This window comes from Labrus bergylta, chromosome 2 (genome assembly GCF_963930695.1).
Source record: "Labrus bergylta chromosome 2, fLabBer1.1, whole genome shotgun sequence".
NCBI lineage: Eukaryota > Metazoa > Chordata > Actinopteri > Labriformes > Labridae > Labrus > Labrus bergylta.
In genome coordinates this window covers 10,598,566-10,618,159 of record NC_089196.1, presented here as the reverse complement: position 1 = coordinate 10,618,159, position 19,594 = coordinate 10,598,566, and the positions used below count along the sequence as shown (strand labels likewise).

General features: G+C 39.0%; 1 protein-coding gene across 3 annotated transcripts; it reads left to right on the top strand.

Moving 5' to 3' along the window:
* Window positions 1–139: 139 nt before the first annotated feature.
* LOC109983370 (rasGAP-activating-like protein 1) lies at window positions 140–18,950 on the top strand. Of its 3 annotated transcripts, XM_020633061.3 has the most exons (21): window positions 145–431; window positions 723–779; window positions 1,976–2,089; window positions 2,462–2,523; window positions 4,636–4,765; window positions 5,330–5,411; window positions 5,586–5,726; window positions 5,898–5,989; window positions 7,138–7,255; window positions 7,455–7,608; window positions 9,600–9,664; window positions 9,928–10,040; window positions 10,648–10,840; window positions 11,010–11,147; window positions 12,635–12,779; window positions 13,455–13,642; window positions 14,948–15,085; window positions 15,651–15,786; window positions 16,401–16,521; window positions 16,727–16,803; window positions 17,302–18,950. In XM_020633061.3, exons 1-21 carry the CDS (start codon window positions 217–219, stop codon window positions 17,448–17,450), a joined length of 2,628 nt encoding a protein of 875 aa, XP_020488717.1. In that variant the 5' UTR covers window positions 145–216; the 3' UTR covers window positions 17,451–18,950. The 3 variants fall into 3 exon arrangements, with proteins under 3 accessions (XP_065820429.1, XP_065820428.1, XP_020488717.1); XM_065964356.1 differs by lacking the exon at window positions 14,948–15,085 and having other exon boundaries at window positions 143–431; XM_065964357.1 differs by lacking the exons at window positions 16,401–16,521; window positions 16,727–16,803; window positions 17,302–18,950 and having other exon boundaries at window positions 140–431; window positions 14,948–15,093; window positions 15,651–15,785.
* The last annotated feature ends 644 nt before the right edge of the window (window positions 18,951–19,594 follow it).

The window sequence follows — 19,594 nt, the reverse complement described above, 5'->3', positions numbered from 1 at the left end:
AATGTATGGAAAACCACTATGTTTTCAGAAAAGACACAATCTGATGATTCATACATTTGTACCGTTTAAAAGGACAGCCTGTATAGCCTAGTGACGACACTAAAACATCACCGTGCTGCCCACACAGTGGCCCACAGTGGCCCACAGTGTTTAACCCACAGTGGTTAACCCACAGTGTTTAAGCCTGTGGTTTAACCTGCTGACTGACTGGGATGAATGCGCGTCTGTGTCGCGCGCTACTGGTGGGCTGTGCGCCGTCACGCGCTGAAGGTGCCACGAAATGAAGAAAACTCACTTGCGGAGGGGAAGAGCACTATTTGTAAGAACGCGTATGGGAACATAGGAGAAAATTGGACTCGACTAAAAATGGCCAAAAACACATCTCTTTATTTCAGAATTGTCGAGGGTAGGAACCTTCCAGCCAAAGACGTGTAAGTACCTGAAATGGCATGTGCTGCTGTGCTCTCAGAATATATCGCCTAGAGCCAAAACGTTTTTGAGTAGCTAAATGAAAAGCCAGTACGAAGACATTTTAGCCAACATTTTCAATGCAAATTTCTGGTTATTGCTTTCTGTAAAATAGAGGTGAGTCAGTCTGGTCCAGGTACTCCAATTTACTTAATTATAAGAAAAGGAAAATACGTTAAATTCATCTTACCACCATGCAAATGATCTATGCTACTTTGTTTCATGCTGTTATTTGCCTTTTTTGTCATTTTCAGCTCGGGAACCAGTGACCCATACTGCATTGTAAAAGTTGACAATGAAGTTGTGGCCAGGTGAGTTCTCTCTTGATCGTTGAAGATCTATTATGTGCTTAAAAAAGCGTCGCCTTTGATGTAGCGCATCAGTTTTATATTGTGCTAATTGCACATATTTAAATATCTTTCATCATCCAAGTGGAAATATTTGCATTGTGCTAGTTTCTGGCTGTGCTCCACCACTCTACACATATGTAACCAGGGTGGAGTGTGTATGATATCTGTGGAGGTGCCCACAGCGTGGCCCCTCCAACACAGAGAACCTGATACTGGTCTGGCCTTTAAAACAGCCTCAGGTAACCATGGAGAGACTGCATCAATTATTGCAGGGATCTCCTGTTTTCAACAAGGAGCACAGAGCACAAGTTCAGAGGTGTTGGAGCGCACAATTTCAAAAGATTGTTTCCCATAAAGCACACTTAAAATATGTTTATTTTCAATAGCTGTTATATAATATATAATGCATTGCTTCCAAGTTGTACCACTTCAAACCAAGCCAATCAAAAACTTCTGATGCTGGCTTTAACAGAAACGAGGGGTTGAATTCAGAGGTTATTGTTCCATCTGGCATCATGTGGGAAAAAGGCACAATGATTCACTGCAAACGCTCACGCTAATTATCTTGTAGTGTTTCTGGCCAACTGACTCCTCAAGTGTGATGCTCATGGATGATGGGACTGCTAGATCGTGGTGGCAAATAAAGGGCAAGATACACTCTTAGAAACAACTAAGGGTTCAGAAATTGTTGTGTATTCTGTTAAGTCTTTCAATTTTATTGTTAAAATGATAAATGATTGGTATTGATAGCAATAGTTTACATTTTACTATGTCTTTCTGAACCCTTAATCAGAATCAGAAATACCTTATTAATCACTTGGGGGAATTTCAGTTGTTTCAGCTGCTTACACAAATAGCAGTAGCAAATATAGGAATATACATAGAATATGAACAAAATAAGAAATAGAAATAAAACAATAAGTACAAAAGCCAGAGTATTTATAAAAATCCTGTAGCAATGAATGTTTTGGACTTGAACTTGTTTTATTGAACCCATTATGTGTTATTGCTTATCACAAGCGTAAACTTATTCCTCATTGATGTAAGCGCTTATACTGCAGCCAGATTCAAAATGATTTCTAACATATTATTTTATTATACTGGGTTAGGGTTGAGATATATTTCTGTAAAAGGTGTGCTTAAACATCTCTCCTCAGGACCGCCACAGTATGGAAGAACCTTAATCCTTTCTGGGGTGAAGAGTACACACTGCACCTCCCGATGGGTTTCCACTCACTCTCCTTTCAAGTCATGGATGAGGACACGATCGGGTAACAAATCTGTCTCAAAAGATCCCATATTAAACCACAACTGACAGATCTTGGCAGTTGATTTAAAGTTGTCTATGCCATGAATGTTTGCTTTAGTTGTCTCCTGAACTGATATATTTGGGTTAAAACCTTGTGTACAGTTTCAATGTTTTTGGAATCAAAACTCCAAGCTTTGAATAAACAAACATTCTCAGGCAGATGGTCGCCCACATTGAGTGATTAAAGTTTGTTTTTCTCTCCTCATTCTCATCACAGGCCACTCTCTAATCAGTCTGCCGACTGTTTAACCTCATTTAAAACTCTAAAGATCCAAAAACCTTTGATAGTATTTTCAAGTTCTTCTATCTGATCATCTTTTGTTTCTTTCTACAGCCACGATGATGTTATTGGAAAGATAACTCTGAGTAAAGATGCCATTGGATCTCAAGCTAAAGGTAGGACTGAACAAACTGCGGCAGTGTGTAACAGGACAGGTTAAAGATCAGAGGTTAAACACACGCAGCCTATCACGAGCGAGTCAAAGGTCTGAGTGAGGAGACATGCTTTTTTTAGACGCAGACTTTGGGAATGTTTTTTAGTCTACCAGCTGAACATTCAAACCTTTCATGCATAAATTATTAAAAGTTTTATCATCTTTACTTTGAAATGAGTGATAAATGATAATAAGTTACATAAATGTCCACTGTAGTGTACCGCATACATCAACGAAACTGGTAATCAAATATAGAAATATAAATGTCATATATTCAAAACAGTGACATGTTTAATGAAATCTGAAGACTGTTTTAAATGTCTCGCACTTGTTCAATCATTTAAGTGAAATTCGACTATTAAAATTTAAGTGGTATTTTAATTTATTTTAATAAAATGTACAAATGAGAGGCAATATTTATTATGGAACAATAGCAAAATATAGCCTTCGGCCCATCGTGCTTATTGAATACATGTTTCATGTATTCAGTCAAAAAAGTTTTTACCGCTCTCTTTGGTACTGCAGTCCTGCATGGCTGATTTGCATGCAGGTTGCCACTTCACAGACAATGAAGCTTCAGTGTTTAGCCAGCTCTGCATCTATCTGTCTTGAAACATTTCTGCGTTCCAAGCACTTTCTTGGCTTATTACAGAAATGCAGAGGCTTTTAAGGTTGGGTAGAATCAGTTATATCTGAACCAGTTCGCTTGCCCACATCCTGGCTGCTGGGTTTTTTTCAGAGAAGACAGCACATCAACATAGCATGTTTCCTTAATGTCTGATGATATAATAAGGTCATTTTATGATTTCATTCAGTAGATATCTTACATATAGCTCCTTTAGAAGTCTCTTTCTGAGGTACATAGGGAAAATCCTGTTCTAGCCCCAATCATCTACCATTTTAAACCAGGATGTAATTTCTCAAAACCACAGAGAGATAATAACTGCTATGCAAATGGTTTAAAATAACTTTCAAGTGTCAGTCCACTGTATGAAAAAAGTGAATTTGCTTTGGTTACATTGACAGCAGTTAAAAGACCATGTATCTTGATGTGTGGCTCCCTCAGTGCTTGTTTGAGTGAAGAGTTGATTTATTTTTCATTGAACCAGGTTTATAGATGAAGACCACAATGCTGTGAAATGTGGACATCAACACGTTAACCGTTAAATGTCAGACAGGCTGAAGCTTTCACTTTAAAGAATTTAGTCAAGATTGTCCCCGCATGAACTCACACTCTCTCTTCACAGTCTTGGCCAGACATACTGTGTTTAAAATATGGTGTGTCGTGATGATCTTACCGTTTTTTTTCAATAACTCAAAGTGTTTACAAGGTGTGTTGGCGGCATACTGATGATTCTCTCCTGAGAGCCGCCAGGCATCTCTGCCTTCACTTGACTGATTCATGGGTCAGTTTCTCACTGTCTGGACCTGACATTGTACCCCTGCTTTTTTCTGATATTAAGAAACATAAAAAACAGTTAATTATATATTAAGAAACTTGTTGTCAAGACTCTGGAGGACTGTGTTGTAGTTTTACATTCTATTTTCTTTTTGAGTGTTCATGCCTTAACCCTGTATTGCACTGGCTAACACGATGGACATGTTTAAACAGATATAGAACCAGATATAGAAATAGGCCTATGCCAATACTCAAAAATGTAAAATAATCAACTCATCTATAATCAGATAATTCAGTGTTAGAAGGTAGTTCATTGATATTGATATTTGGCAACTGGGGGAAATATGGGGGAATATTGTCCTTGTTTGCTTGAAAACTAACTGGAGAAGGTATTGCCTCTAAAAATAGTTTAAGTTTTTTTTCCTGCAGTTCAACTTCATGTTTTTATTGACTAAAACGTTCAGCCTAAATATTTACAACAGACCTCATCTCTATTTTTTTATTTAACTTTTCAAAGTTGGGAGCAAACAATTTGTCAATAGACAGATTATTTAGATTTTTAGAATTCAATTTGTATTCATAGGTTATTTTCATTTTTAGATCGTTGATGCAGACAGGAGGATTCTTTTAAACAAATACGTCTATTAATAGTAAGTCTCTCTGTGGTTTGGTCAGGACTTGATAGCTGGGTGAACTTGACGAGGGTTGACCCCGATGAAGAAGTCCAGGGAGAGATCCACCTGAGTCTGCTGCTGCTCAAAGACGCAGAGAAGATTAGCCTGAGATGTCAAGTCATTGAAGCCAGGTAACAAAACTGTGAGCTTTAAAGCGTGACAAAAGGACGAGTATGAGATTATTCTGAGGTAATGATAGACAGACTAAACTTCAGATCAGCACACTTTTTGTGTTGAGTCTTAACATTTGTGTAAATGAACGTGGAAAGAAGTTAAACTGTCAAATAACCTTAACGTAGTTTTGATTATACTGTTCATCATGAGGCAGAAGATACATCTCTGTAGCTGTGACCTGGCAGTACTGTCCCTGTTCCTGTGCTGAAATGTTTTCCCCATCACCCCACAAACCTCCACACTCCCCTCCTGACTCACTCGGCCTCCATCACACCACCCACTGCCCCATCTGTGCGTCCCAGGCTGCTGCCTCTCCCTCTCAGACACTAATGAGCATGTCAGCCAGGTCCTGACACTTCTTTAGTCAGACAAGATTGAATAGAAGTGATTAAAGCCTGAAAGAATAGTGATCAGTAGTTGTTGTTGTTTTTTTCCTGTCTCTCCTTGCTGGCCCTTCAAGAGCTTGTTGAGCACTTGAGTGTATTAATCAGCTTTTTTTTCCCTTTTCATGAAACCTGCAGAGATTTGGCTCCAAGAGACATTTCTGGAACCTCTGATCCATTTGCAAGAGTTATTTTCAACAACCACAGTGCAGAGACCTCGGTGAGCTTCATTGTGCATGCATGTACAGTGTGAACTGGTGGCAGTGAAGCCACACATTTCCATTGTTTTACATATATGTTATACACATATAATAGAGCAGAAAAGTCCAAGATGTTTAATGAAGAAAGATCTGAATTTAGGAATTTCTAACATTAAAACATGTGGCGCTTTTAGATTATAAAAAAGACCCGTTTCCCTCACTGGGGAGAGACCCTGGAACTGGAGCTGGATCCAGAGGAGCTGAGTGAGGAGGGAAGCATCACTGTGGAGGTGTGGGACTGGGACATGGTGGGAAAGAATGACTTTTTGGGAAAGGTGAGGAAGCCAAAGTTATAATATTGTACCATGTTTAACAGATTTCAACTTGTAATTACAACAAAATTTGCCTCACATTGAAGTACATACAATATTTCCCCCCATTATCCTTCTTAATAAGTTATTATTCCTGACTTATAGTGTGTCCTTGTTTGTTCTTTCTTTCCCCAGGTGGAAATCCCTTTTGCTTGTTTGCACAAGACACCTCTTTTAGAGGGCTGGTTTCGTTTGCTGCCCTTGGGAAACAATGAGGTCGATGCTGGGTGAGGATTATGGGTGTGCTTGTTTGTACAATGTGGTGAGTTTGTGTGTTTGTAACACTAGGTCAATCATTTAGCTTTCAACTATTTTTAGGGATATAATTAAAACATCATCCAGTGTTTCAAATGCACTCAAAGAAGAAAATGTGTCTAATGTGCTTTAAAGGAACACATGCAGGTGTAGAGCTTAGTTTCACAGCATTATAGAGACACAGAGAGGATGGTGTCAAAGTCAGGAGATTATCACAGGTTTATCAGGACATTACTCACAGTTCAAGAGGTTTTATAAAATTGAAAAATGATAAATAGAAGCTGGTTAAAGACCTACGTTTTTATCTTTCTACCAAAGATCACGCAATTGGGAAAACCTGTCTCAGCTCTCTGTGAAAACAGTGTGAGCATCTTTGACAGATTTCTTGAACGTAAAGATCCTTTAATATTGTTTCTAGAAATGTTGTTCCTGCTCTGTCAAGTTATTAGTTTGTTTTAACAGGATCCCGTTGTAAAAATGTACACAATTTCTAAAATAGGTGTAAAAATGATAACAGTGTGATCAGTTTCTTCTTTTTACGCTTCTGTAAACAAAGTCCTTCATCATACCAGTACCAATTATACTGCAAGTCTAAAACGACCGCAGAAAGTCAATTGTCTTGAATTGCCCTAACCTTCATAAAAACAAAGTAATCCTGGAACTCTTGTTTGAATTTTAATTAATTTAATTTAATAGAGACAATGCAATTTAACAAAGTTCAAAACAGGGCATTAAAGCGATGTCAGAGAGTGTATAGCTTTTGCAAATTTTTTAACGCTTTTGCCTAGCTAGGCCTATGAACATGCCTTAACTTAACAATGCATTCTAAATACGATAATAGCTAGACATGTTACATGAAAAACATGCTGCAAATGAGTACAGCTCTAGATGTGCTTTTAACAAGAACTTGACCTTTGTGTGAAACATTTTATATTTAGGATTAATTTCAGTTGGTAGTGTGTCACAGAGTTGACAAATATTTATGAATGTTCTTGTTACAATCATAGACTATTTTTTCCATCCTCTCCAGGATAATGTAACAGGGACTTACTTCACTCTAACACGGTGTGCAGCAAATCTCCTCTTCTTTAGATTCTTGTGTTTTTCCCCCCGTTGTCAGAGGGAAGCTGGGAGCACTGAGGCTAAAGGTGCGTTTGGTGGAGGATCGAATCCTGCCCTCTGTGTACTATCAGCCCCTCATCCACCTTCTGGTGGAGTCGGTCATTTCACCCACAGAGGTCAGCATCACCTTTTTTTCTTTCTTTCTATATTTACATATTCATCTGTACGTCAAACGTTATTATGGCATATCAATTAAAGACTGCTCATCCACTTCTAACTTAACTTGACCACTTGATTCATTAAGCGTTAGCTTTAAATTGAAAAAGTCTTTGTAATTGTCAGAGCGTTGTTTTCAAATGTTTTTTTTCTCTCCAGGTAGAGGACAGCAGTGCCCTGACCATGCTGGAGGACGTGACCACAGTGGAGAGCCGGCAGGATGTGGCGATGACTCTGGTGAAGATCTACCTGGGTCAGGGCCTGGTGGTGCCATTTCTGGATTACCTAAACACCCGGGAGGTCAACAACACCAGTAAGACATACAACACTTCATTGTCAACAGATTTGCAAACATGCAGTGTGTTATGATGCATGAATAAAATGACGGGCAGCAGCAAGTTTATCATGCAAATATCACATCTCAAGCAGATTATATTCCAATGTAAAGTTCATATAAAGTGCATAGCTTCCAGTCAGTTCTCAGCAGCTGTTGGAGGGAGTGTGTGAGAGGGGGTGTTGGGCAAACCATAGAATCTGTAAAACATGGAAGTGTCAGTGACATCACCAATTGGTTTTATAGAGAGGCATTATGAAGCCCAACGGTGACGGTTGCCCATATTGGAAAAGCTTACTCCAACTAACTTCTGGCTGATCTGGAAGCAGACAAACAGTATAGTTATGGCACCCAAATGAATATCTTGGTTGCTTGAACCTTTATTTTTTATTTTGCACCATTGTATAATTTTGCACCATTATAATGTAATTTAATGTAACAGCTATGAATATGTATTAAACAGCGTGCGTATTCACTAACCTAAGTTTATCTCTATGAGTCAGTGTTTGGGACCCGGTGGTCTATTTATTTCCCCCTCTCCAGAGACCTTCTGACTGATGCTTCTATTTAACACTGAAATGGCGTCAAGGTCTCTGAACAGCAATCCATGGTCTGTGTGTAGGCAGTTCAAGTCTTCCCACACTATATTTACGAACCTGACGCCAATTATTTACTCACCCAGCAGTCTTTTTTTGGCCTCTCTGTGCTCTATGTTAGTCATGTTCAAACACGTCCAAATAGCTAATTCTCACACACAGTTGTGTTTTGGTCTTTGGCTTCTGTCTGTGTAGCTTGAAATAATAAGCATACGTTACCATAGCAACTCCACATGATCAAAATGTTAACCGCCAGATCAAGACAATATGGTTTCAACAGCCAGATATTAGAGTTAGACAAAATTCAATGAACACCCCCAGTAAAAAAACTAAACAAAACACAATTTCCCCCAAAACCCTCATCTTAAAAAATAAAAGACTTTACCTGGTGACCCAGATCTGTCACCATGGATACTTTAGTATCACCACCTTGAAGGATTTAAAAGATGCTGCTGCAACGACAGTCTGTCTTTATTTGTGACTCTGAGCTCTGTGTCTACAGCAGATCAATGCCTGGCAGATAAACATAGATCAAACAGAATCAAAAGCATGCACAGCCAAATAACCTGGAGCCAGACCAAAAGGCAGAAATGGACAAAAGATGTAGGCCTACACACTGAATTAACAGCTACTAATTAATTCCATAAAGGTATTTAGTTATCTCACAGGTTCTAATCAAGCATGATTATGTGCCTAATCAGGGAGTCAGTGAGAATCCAATGATGCTTCATTACAATTGTTGGGAGAAAGTAAGAAAAGCTTGATTTATAAAGCACTATGAAACAATGAACTTACCATATGGCATTTAAACATTTAAAAGTAGAGAAATTATGGCAATTGAGGGACAAGAAAGATTGAGATCGACTAAATACAACAAAGTTCTCTTGCAGTATGTTCATTATTTACATATATCAGGCATTTAAAGATGTAGCAAGAAATCAGCAGACCCTTCTTGTTCTTTAAATTGAATTAATCATATTTATTGCCCCGTGTCCACCCAGCGTTTTCCTTAGCGTCATCATCTTTTTTCAATTGTTTTCAATGAGTACAGAGCGTTCGCAGCGGCAGGTGGCTAAGTGCTAAACTATTTTTGTTCCAATTGCTCAAGTTGAAAATCTTTCAACTTTTCAGAAAGGTGCTGTTGACGACACTGGCGCTCTTTCCCAAATGTAGGATATTCCCTGTAGTTTTGCCGCCTACGGATCATGTCTTGTACCCACATCCTCTTTGCTCCATGTCTGATACGGAAATAAATGAGTAAACGAGCAGTAAAAGCTGTCATGGTTGAATGTTTTGTATTATATGATTTATTTTATGTTTAGTTCTGTTATGTTCTGCAAACTTATCTTTCTCTTTTCTGTTTTACTTTCATAGCTGATCCAAACACTTTATTTCGCTCCAACTCACTTTCCTCCAAGGCCATGGAACAGTTCATGAAGGTGGGATGATGCATATTTAATTTTTCTCTATCAGAAATTGTCAGTCATTGTTTTTGTCTGTTTCTACTGTATATTAAGGTGAGTTTACTGATTATTATTTCTAACTCTTTTGTGTCTCTACCCTTTGTCATTCACTATCTCTTTGAAATGTGCACTGTCATATGATTTCCTGCTGCATTATACTGTACCTTCTTTTCTTTTTGCACATTTGTGAAATAAACATATGCATAGATGTAAATGAGATGTGGGTGTGTTCTCTGCAGGCTGTTGGTATGTTGTATCTGCATGAGGTGCTGAAGCCGATCATCAACCGCATCTTTGATGAGAAGAAATACATCGAGCTCGACCCGTGTAAGATTGACCTGAACCGCACCAGGTAAAACAAAACCATGATTATTTTCAGACCTAAAAATAACTCTGATCTGCCTCACTGATGTCTGTTTTGTTTGTTCACAAATCTATGTGGTTAAGTGGTCAAATGGCAAAACTGCCACTGGAGACTTCCTCTACATTTCACCCCAGAGAGGAAGACATGAGCGTGAGAGTATGAAAAAAAAAAAAAAAAGCTGTAAAAATCGGGGGAAGGCTGTTGCCTGGCAACTGCTGTGACCTCCCTGAGATGTCTATCTGTGACATGGGGAAGTTCCAGGATCTAACATGCTCTGTGTCTGCTGTAGATCTGCATAGCATCACCTAGTTTTTTCTTCTATACTCCCTGTCTAATAATCTGTATTGACGAGTTTAAATCAGAGCTCAATATCTGTGACAATCTGTACGACCTCTAAGAATACATGCTGACACATGAAGGGACATCATTAGGAACAGAGAGGTCGTTCAGTGCTTTTATAAGAGGCATTTTCATCTGACTATAACAACAAAATCAATAAACAAAACAGCTGTTGTTTGATAAGATTTCATGCAAATACTCATTTGATCAGACACAGGCATTCACTCATTTGTGTTGTCTTTCTTTCTCTCTTAAGACGAATTTCGTTTAAGGGTGCAGTATCGGAGGCGGAGGTGCGGGACAGCAGTGTGGAGATGCTGCACAGCTACTTAGCTAGCATCATTGAATCAATTGTGGGCTCAGTCGATCAGTGTCCTCCTGTTATGAGAGTGACCTTCAAACAGCTACACAAGAGAGTGGAGGAGCAATTTGCTGAACCTGAGAATGAGGTCAGTCTGGTGAAAAAAAACACAATGAACACATTTTTAGTGCCTTTGTATATGCAAAGTGTTTTTATTTCTTTGTGCATTATCATAACTTGGAATATATTCATCCACTTCTGCGATACTAAGAGAAGAAAACACTGTGCTTTCTGTCGGATTATCTTCATTTTGGCAGGATGTGAAGTATCTTGCCATCAGTGGATTCTTTTTCCTGCGTTTTTTCGCCCCTGCAATCCTCACACCTAAACTGTTTCAGTTGAGGGATCAGCACGCTGATACTCGTACAAGCAGAACACTACTGCTATTAGCCAAGGTACGCTACACAACACGGACACACACACAGACAACACTATGAATAATTTATTCATGTCCAGACATCACACTTAAAGGACTAACAAACAAACTGTTAAGAAGTGGTATGACTGGATGCAAGGCCACATGCTGTCTGAAAACAGTGAGGAATGTGAATTTGCAAGTGTAATATAAATGAATATAAAGCAGGAATACAAAATACAATATGTTTGCTCATACTAAGAGCTTTCAGAATGGGTTTCTTTATGATGTTTGATTTATTTAAGTTTGCAGTTGTTTTCCATTAAACTGTAAACAATACAATCCCACATAATTCCCCTCAAAATCTTCCTGTTACAAGAGAGAGTACATACGGTTACAAAAGAAAGACGCCATCGACATCCTTGATTTTTTTAAAGTGGAAAGAAAAGCGTCTAGTAGGTGACACAGCAGAGCTTATGATGATGTTTTTGGTCATTAGAGTTAGATTTTCTGCATTCATATTGACATATTGTTAAATGCACACCCTTTGTATTTGGTAAAGATTGGTTGTTTTGATTGAAGTTTGGCTTTCTTATGAATTGTAATTACAACCCCGTTCTGCACTGTGTGTAGAAACACTGTGTGTGAAAAAGTGTGTGCTAGAGCACACACATGCACAAACCAGGGATGCATTTGTCTTTCAAGCAAAGAGAAGTTCTGTCCCCTCCAAGTAAATTCACGTACCAGGTGGAGCACAACAATTTTACAAGGGGGAGAGTGGCACGTCCATATTTTGCTCATAGGAGGAAATGAATTGACTTTTTTTCAAATCTGCATTGCACCTAAAAAACAAAATGCAACAAAATCAGTCTTGTGGGTTATCATTGACCCATGTCAGACTGGGATAAGACAAGTAGATTAAGCTCATTACCTGTTAGTATGTTGAAAATGTTTCTATATATATATATATTTTGTTTTTTTTACGAATGCATTGTTGGTAGGCCTATATGATACAAACTATGGAAAGGGGTCATTTTTAAATTCATCAAGAGCAAAATCAAAAGGTCATAAAGAGTTATTAGGATGATTTCTGTTAAGAGTGCACAAGGGTTAAGCAAGTGCTCTGTATATGATTGTAACAGGGGTGTCATGGTCACATATCTGAAGAAAAGTGAGACCTTTTTTCTCTCCCACGTATGGCTTCTGTAGTTGCTGTCCATGGTGCTGAAGTGCTGTTGCCATGGGTCCTCTACAGAGAAAGGGAACAGGCTATTTTTACCTGTACGTGTGTATGCGTGTGTGTGTGTGTGACTGCGGTTCAAAACCGAGCTTCAGAGAGAAGCGGGACTTCCTCCGCGCCCTCTGCCAGGTGTGGGCCGGACAAAAGGCCTCACAGCATGCTTGGCCTCAGGGACCTGTTTGATCTTCGACTTTGAGATGTACAGTCACTCACACTGAGTTCTGTCAGTTTGTGGAGATTTGATGTGCCTGAGATGGGAGCTGATGTTGTGTTTTCACGGTCGCCAGGCCTTACAAAGCGTTGGGAACCTGGGCCTTCAGCTTGGTCATGGAAAGGAGCAGTGGATGGCGCCTCTTCATCCCATCATCCTTCGCAGTGTAGCCTCCGTCAAAGACTTCTTGGACAAGCTGATCGACATAGATCACCACGTTGGTAAGGCTGACATGAATGAACACACCACTAAACATGTAATCAAGGAAAAGAAAAGGAGGTCATGCTGCTGAGCTAATAACTCATTCGCCAGCTGCTAGTGTAGCAGCCCCTGCCTCATATCAGGATTAAATGAAATAATACAGAAGCTAAGCAGTTAAAAAATTAATAGCTTGCTGGGGGCGTAGAAAAGATATGACTGGGTTAATGAGCTGGCGAGGAGCTCGAGTGAAAAACCACACGCCACAGTGGTTACCCAACATGGCTTGGCGGCTTTCTTGCCGTCATGTGTGAGTGAGGCTGTTGTTGTGAAACATCTTCCCTCTCTGAAGTCTCATGTTTCCTTCTTCACATAACACCCACTCTTTTCTCTTAAAGGCCAGTTTGACATTTAATGCTCTTTGGGTGAATTTGTTGGACAGACATAGATGCTTGTTAGGCCTCTGCGAAGCCTGATGAAGACTTTAAATGTAGTTTATCAGTAAAACTGTTTGTTCATTGTCACAGCACCACCTTGTGACTGTATGCATGAACATGCTGTTATGTGTGCATTTCTAAGTCCTTCTGTGCTTTTTATTTATTTGATGTTTATTTGTATAGGGACTAGTAAGAAGCAACTAAATACTGCCACGCATTTCCACTTTCTCAGTTTAGAACTCTCTCCTCTTCCTTCTGCAGTGTCTGAGGTCCCCCAGAGGGCCGTGTTCATGCCCTCAGTCACAGTTAAAGAGGGATACCTACACAAACACAAAGCAGAGGGACCCCAACTACTGTCCCGCTTCGCCTTTAAGAAAAGATACTTCTGGTTGACCAGTGAGACGCTGTTCTATGCCAAGTCCGCTGACTGGCAAGTTGGTACTGAACAGGTGGGCCAGCGATTTACATTTCCCCATTACATTTTGAAATGGATTAAATATCTGCTTGAGGAGAAATGTTAGCATTTGGAATGTAAATTACTCCTTGTGTTGGTATTGTTCCTACTCATCCTCAGATGCTCACCAAGTTGTGTATTGTTCTCATTAGACTTTTGTGAAGTCACCACATTTTTCTTTGCAATGTGGAAACAACAGGAACACATAAAAATATGTTATATTTGATTCTTCAGAACTAAATTAAATGCTATGTAAACACCGGCTAAAGGTTACATCCTGACACCACATAACAAACAACTAATGGGACAAAAACTAATATGAAGTACTGGTAAAAAAAACAAACCTAAAAAAGATTTCAAAGATTAAAATAGTGCATAATTTGGTCAGAATTTCTTGTTCCCTGTTGGGGTTTCGGGTTACTTTCAGTTACTGTTCCAACCTCATTTTTCTGATTATTCAGACGCCAAATAAAATGGTGGGAAACATCTGTGTTCTGTTGTGACATCTAGATAAAAAAAAAAGTTTTTTTGTCAAGATGAATGTGTATTTATTCTCTTACAAGCCTAAAATAGATGAGTACACTTTGAATCAAAGTCATGAGAAAGTGACTCATCCATTGACAGAAGCTGAGACGGTGATGATGATTTAGCCGCTGTGTCTGCCCTTAGAAGGGCGTTCATCAGCTCGGCTCATAAAAAGAGGAAACCTTCTAGTCATCCCCAATCCTCCCTATATTGTACTTGTGTTGATCTCCATTAGTGATATTAACATGCAGGGCCTAACCTCGTGATAATGATCTCCTCTAATTCACCAGCCGGAGACTGTGAGAGGGAGAGCACGAGAGCAGAGCCGGCTCTCTCCAGTCCAGTAAAAAGCTCCCTCTTTGAGCCCGTCTGGGCTTTGTGTGACTGGAATAAAGGAGAGGGGTAATTGAGGGCTGTGGAGATTCATGCTAACATTGCAAATCAGATTGCAGACAATGTCCTTTCCTCCATGTCGGAGCACTCCACTCTGGGTAAAGCGAGGTCCCATTGGAAGTGGCTGATTTACACTTTAAAGTGGCCTTTGCTGATCTCATCTTCATTTCCTCCTTGCCTTAAACTCTCCCTCTTAATTTAATGTGTGCAAAATATTTCAGAATAAGATGCTGCTCCATTAATTTGCTGTGTGATCTAATGTCACTTTTATTTTTTCTTAAACCCCAGTAGAGCCTGCCTGAGGCTACAACATGATCCATCATTAGCAGCCTCTGCATACTAGTGTTAATTAGAAATGTGGTTTGTGGCTCAACTGTTGCAGGTGCGCTCCTCAATCCCCATTCAGTGTGTGTGTGCTGTGGAGAGAGTGGATGAAAATGCCTTCCAGCAGCAGAACGTAATGCAGGTCATCACCCAGGACAATGACGGGCAGCTGCTCACCATGTACATCCAGTGCAAGGTGCATTGGTACTGACAAATGCCAGTCAGCCACAGAGTTCATTACCTTTAAGTTTGACACAAAAATTCATTTTTTCCTTAGCTTTGGCACAAATAACATATTTCCTTACACCACTATTGTTTTGACATTTAGATATTAGGTTAAAATAAAGAGACTGATTTTATTTGTTTTTGCCCAGAAAAAAAAAGAAATGCTTTTATTTTCACAATTATACATACTTTGAAAACCAATATGCTTAAGAAGTGTTCACTTCAAGGATAGTAATTGTAATAGGGAAACTCATCAGATAACCTACCTCGATATATAAGAGTAAAGGCTTGTCAGTTTTTTGCTGAGAAATAATACAAAAGTTGTGTTACGTTAAATCAGTAATAGCTTATATTACACATTTGAATCTGCCTTGATCTTTTTCTGAATTGAGAATCACTCATTTCATAAACTTTCTTTACTCTATATTCTAACGCTAAGTTTAGATGCTATAAAGTGTGATTGCATTCTTTTGCTTAGAAATATTTTAATAAGGAACCTCTTAACTCGTATTTTACTGCATTATTTGTCTTAATAGAACGTGAATGAGCTGAATCAGTGGCTGTCTGCGATCAGGAAAGTCAGCATCTACAACGAGCGCATGCTGCCCTCTTTCCACCCAGGAGCTCATCGCAGCGGCAAGTGGACCTGCTGCCTGCAGGTCGACCGAGCTGGTATTCCTGATTTTGTCAATCTGTAGCGTTCCTTCTGCTGCTGGACACAATTTTAAATCCTTATCTCATGACTCAGGATAGGGTTTCTAACTTGTTCTATGTGCTATTTGCTAGCATATAAAACAAATGTAGCTCCTGTTTTACTGTTACAAAAATGTAAAAAAATTACACACAACACCCCCAGAAGGAACACCAATAATGAACAGTATCCCTGAGCAATGAGTAGTTCTGTCCATCAGCATCTGTTCTTCTTATATCAGCTTCATATTATCCTTAGTCAACTAACTTGTAGCAGGGATTCAAAGAGCGAGTGAGCTCCTGGTGATCCATTTTTAATGTATAAACCCCTCAATTTGTAGCTGCCATGTTTTTGCTGCTCCAGTGGATAACAAGCTCTGACAATCATAATATGATTTTCTCTGACCAATTACATTTAGTCTCCATCTGAAAGCTTGCACAGTCCTTAACAAACAGAATCATTTTATTAGACATTGCTTGTATGATATGAGTTAGATTTCTATTTGGCTATCTGCACTACAAACTGTACACACTTATATTTTAATTTTGAAGTTCATATGTAGAGCAGCACTGTAAAACACACGTCTGTTTCTCAGTTACAGGCTGCAGTAGGACTCACTCAGCTGTGACTCTGGGTGACTGGAGTGATCCGCTGGATCCCGACGTAGAGACACAGACCATATACAAGCAGCTTCTCCAGGGCAGAGACAAACTCAGGTCAGTGGAGGATATTCTGTCAATGCCTTAGCCCCAATTCATTTCATGGGCACTAGAGGTCTCTGTTGCAACACAGGAATGCACTGCTCTGTTCCTGCTGCCTCCTCACATGACAGTTATTTTACTGTCACTCTATAGAAAGACCACACAGCTTTAAGAGGATAGTTAATGATTGTGTAACACATTTGTGTGACTGATACTGCAGGAAAAAATACCTGGAGTTGCCAGGCGCTGATCAGACGTCCAGCAATAAAGCAAAGATGAGTTCTAGCAAACACCCAGGTGAGGCTGCACCTATTGCATCTAATCAATAATCATTCTATGTTTTGCTTTTTTTAAACAGAAGCGTAAAGTGATGCTTTCTTTTCATTCTTTTTAGTATGTAGCAAAGCTAGGTTTTGGAGTCCAGCCTCCCCAGAGACAACAACTGATAGGGAGTTAAAGCTATCTCTGATTCTTTTTCATTCATATGACAGAATACAATTTAAATGACTGTGTAATCATTCTCACACTTCATATATTATGTTTTCAGAGCTGGGTATTGTATAGATATAGATTCTTACATAAATAGATGAATAAAAACCTGGAAGGTTACCTTTTTCCAGGACTAGATAAATTCACTAACAATCCTTAGGGGATAAAATGCTGTTTATCCCTGTTAAAGATTCCTTTAACTCTCTGTCCATTGTCCATGTATTGCTTTATGTTAGAAAATTAACACAAACGTACTCCATATTCAAACCATTTTTTGATGGTATTTAATGCATTTCTGAATCTCAGGTGGTGCAGAATGCAAAGTTCAGCTGATGAAGTCAGGTAACAGTGTTGCTGCTCGGCTGTTGGCGGTGATCGAGGATCTGGAGCAGACTCATGCTACCTTCCAACGCAGAGAAAAAGAGGACAGCACCAGTGTCATCCTGAATCCTTAGACTCCACAGAGAGACCAAGACTGGGATCAATAACACCCAGCATCCTGTACAGACATGAGTGAGCATCAGATGTTCACTCTGTTGATTGTCAGGGACTAAAGAGTGGCCACAGGGTGAAAGCTCCTGCAGCCTCTTAATACATTTCCCAGCTGTAAAGGGCAGAGGGAGTTCTGCCACTTTGAATCTTTTTTGTATTTGCTGAGTGCCACCGACTTCAGCAGCTCCAGCCAGGGAGAGGTTATGATACTTGACTTGAAAGGGGGCTGGGGGACATTAAAGCATGATCTGACTTGATATTTTTTTATCTAGATAACAAGCAATCCCTTGCATGGCCTGCACCCACTTGTTGTGAAATGTGAAAAGAAGCTTTTATATTTTGAAATTCTGAACAGGACATCGGTGGCACATTTTTATGCAAGCTTGTTGTATTGAATTCTACAGTACCTGAATGTAAGGTGTTTTGATATCGCTTTTATCAACGTTTTGTATTCTATTGAGCCAATTTATCACCATGGTAACAATGTAGCAGTGTCATTAGTATTATAAGTCATGTCACCATGACTAAAAAAGCTGGTGCACATGCTACAGTGAAACACTGCCTATACAGTGAACAAATTGTGTATTATTTTTTAATGTTGCTTTAGTCCCTTTATACAAACAATGTGCTTTGTTTGGTGCTATGGCCAGTCAACTTAAATGTTAAGATCTAATGTATATTTCATTTTTCAAATGTTCTTACTCTTGAAGTAGCCATTCCTGAATTCACACAGGTGATATTAACCTTAACAAAATGTATTACCAATACAAATAATGAATACATATTTAATATAAATGAGATGATACTAGTAATAATTACGTTGTTATAAGTTTACATTTTCTTATAAATGTGGGGGCCACTACATTTTGCCCTTTATTGTCAGGCCACGTTTGAGGTGCCATATTAGTTCTTTAGAATGCCTCAAAATCAATCATCTTACACAGTCATTTTCTCTGGGCATGTCTGAGACACAAAAACTGTACATGGTCATGCTGTAAAGCCATTTCCTCTAAAGCAAATAGTGTGTTTCCCTCAAACAGAGAAGGTCATCATGTGTAATAGAGATTAGAACTGTGATTTCTCAGAACAGGTCTGTGTGTCCCTGGAGCTGTTAAGATGGTCATCAGGTACAGTAACTGTCACTGTTCTTTTAGAAGAAGACCTGTGGGTTATTTATAAGTGGAGGAAGCATTTCTCCCTCCTTAGATTGAACACTGATGTACACATGCCAGAAATGACAATCAATAGGCTACATTAATAAAGCTTTATTCCTGTTAATCTTGTTTTTGTTGGATGTTGCTTGTCATCTTGACATTCCCTGAATGAGGGCTTTTTTTTTTTTTTACAGAAAGAAAGAAAAACACAACTGTGTGTATTTTATTTCGCAAACACACTATGATGCTTTGTTCTAGGTATATTGTTATTGTGAACTGTATTATTCAGTAAACTTTTATTTACACATACATCTTGGTTCAAGTTTTCACTCTTATGATGAACTTGTGTGTACTTGCATGCAGGAAATATTAATGTTGAGTATTCTTCATGTTCTGTCTCAAGTCCTCTGCTGGTAAATGTTAATGTTAATTAGGGGCAGGAATTACAGGGTAACTCACAATACAATACACAAAGCCATGACAACTACATCATGCAATTCTGAGATAATTAAGCTATTGCAAAAAAGTCAGTTTCATCATCCTCTTCTTTTTTCCAGCTGCTTCTTTGGCCAACCAACTTCCGCTCACATTACCCTCATTCATGTCGTAATTGCCATTGTTGGAATCATAAAGTAGAGACGCAGTGAGAAAGGTTGACAGGTAAATCTGACTAGAGTGCCATACTTTTTAAATTCCATTGTTTGGTACAAACAGTTTGATGATTTTATCACAGGAGTCAGGAGGACGATTTGATGTTGTATTGCTAATTTGTCCCACCCCAAATGTTTAAGGTTGACTCAGCACATGCAATAATATGCAATATGCAATAATACTCATACATTCAGAGTATGGTAATAATAATCACACCTCCATGTTAAATCAATCTAGAAAAAAACAATATTTCCCACCATTTCCTCCTCCGGCCTTATTTAAATGTTAATGAGAGCAGTGAC

Coding starts and splice junctions, on each gene's coding strand:
- LOC109983370 (XM_020633061.3), top strand. CDS start 217: ATGCGCGTCTGTGTCGCGCGCTACTGGTGGGCTGTGCGCCGTCACGCG. Junction 5,412..5,585: donor ACCACAGTGCAGAGACCTCG/GTGAGCTTCATT, acceptor TGGCGCTTTTAG/ATTATAAAAAAGACCCGTTT. Junction 16,522..16,726: donor CAGGGCAGAGACAAACTCAG/GTCAGTGGAGGA, acceptor CTGATACTGCAG/GAAAAAATACCTGGAGTTGC.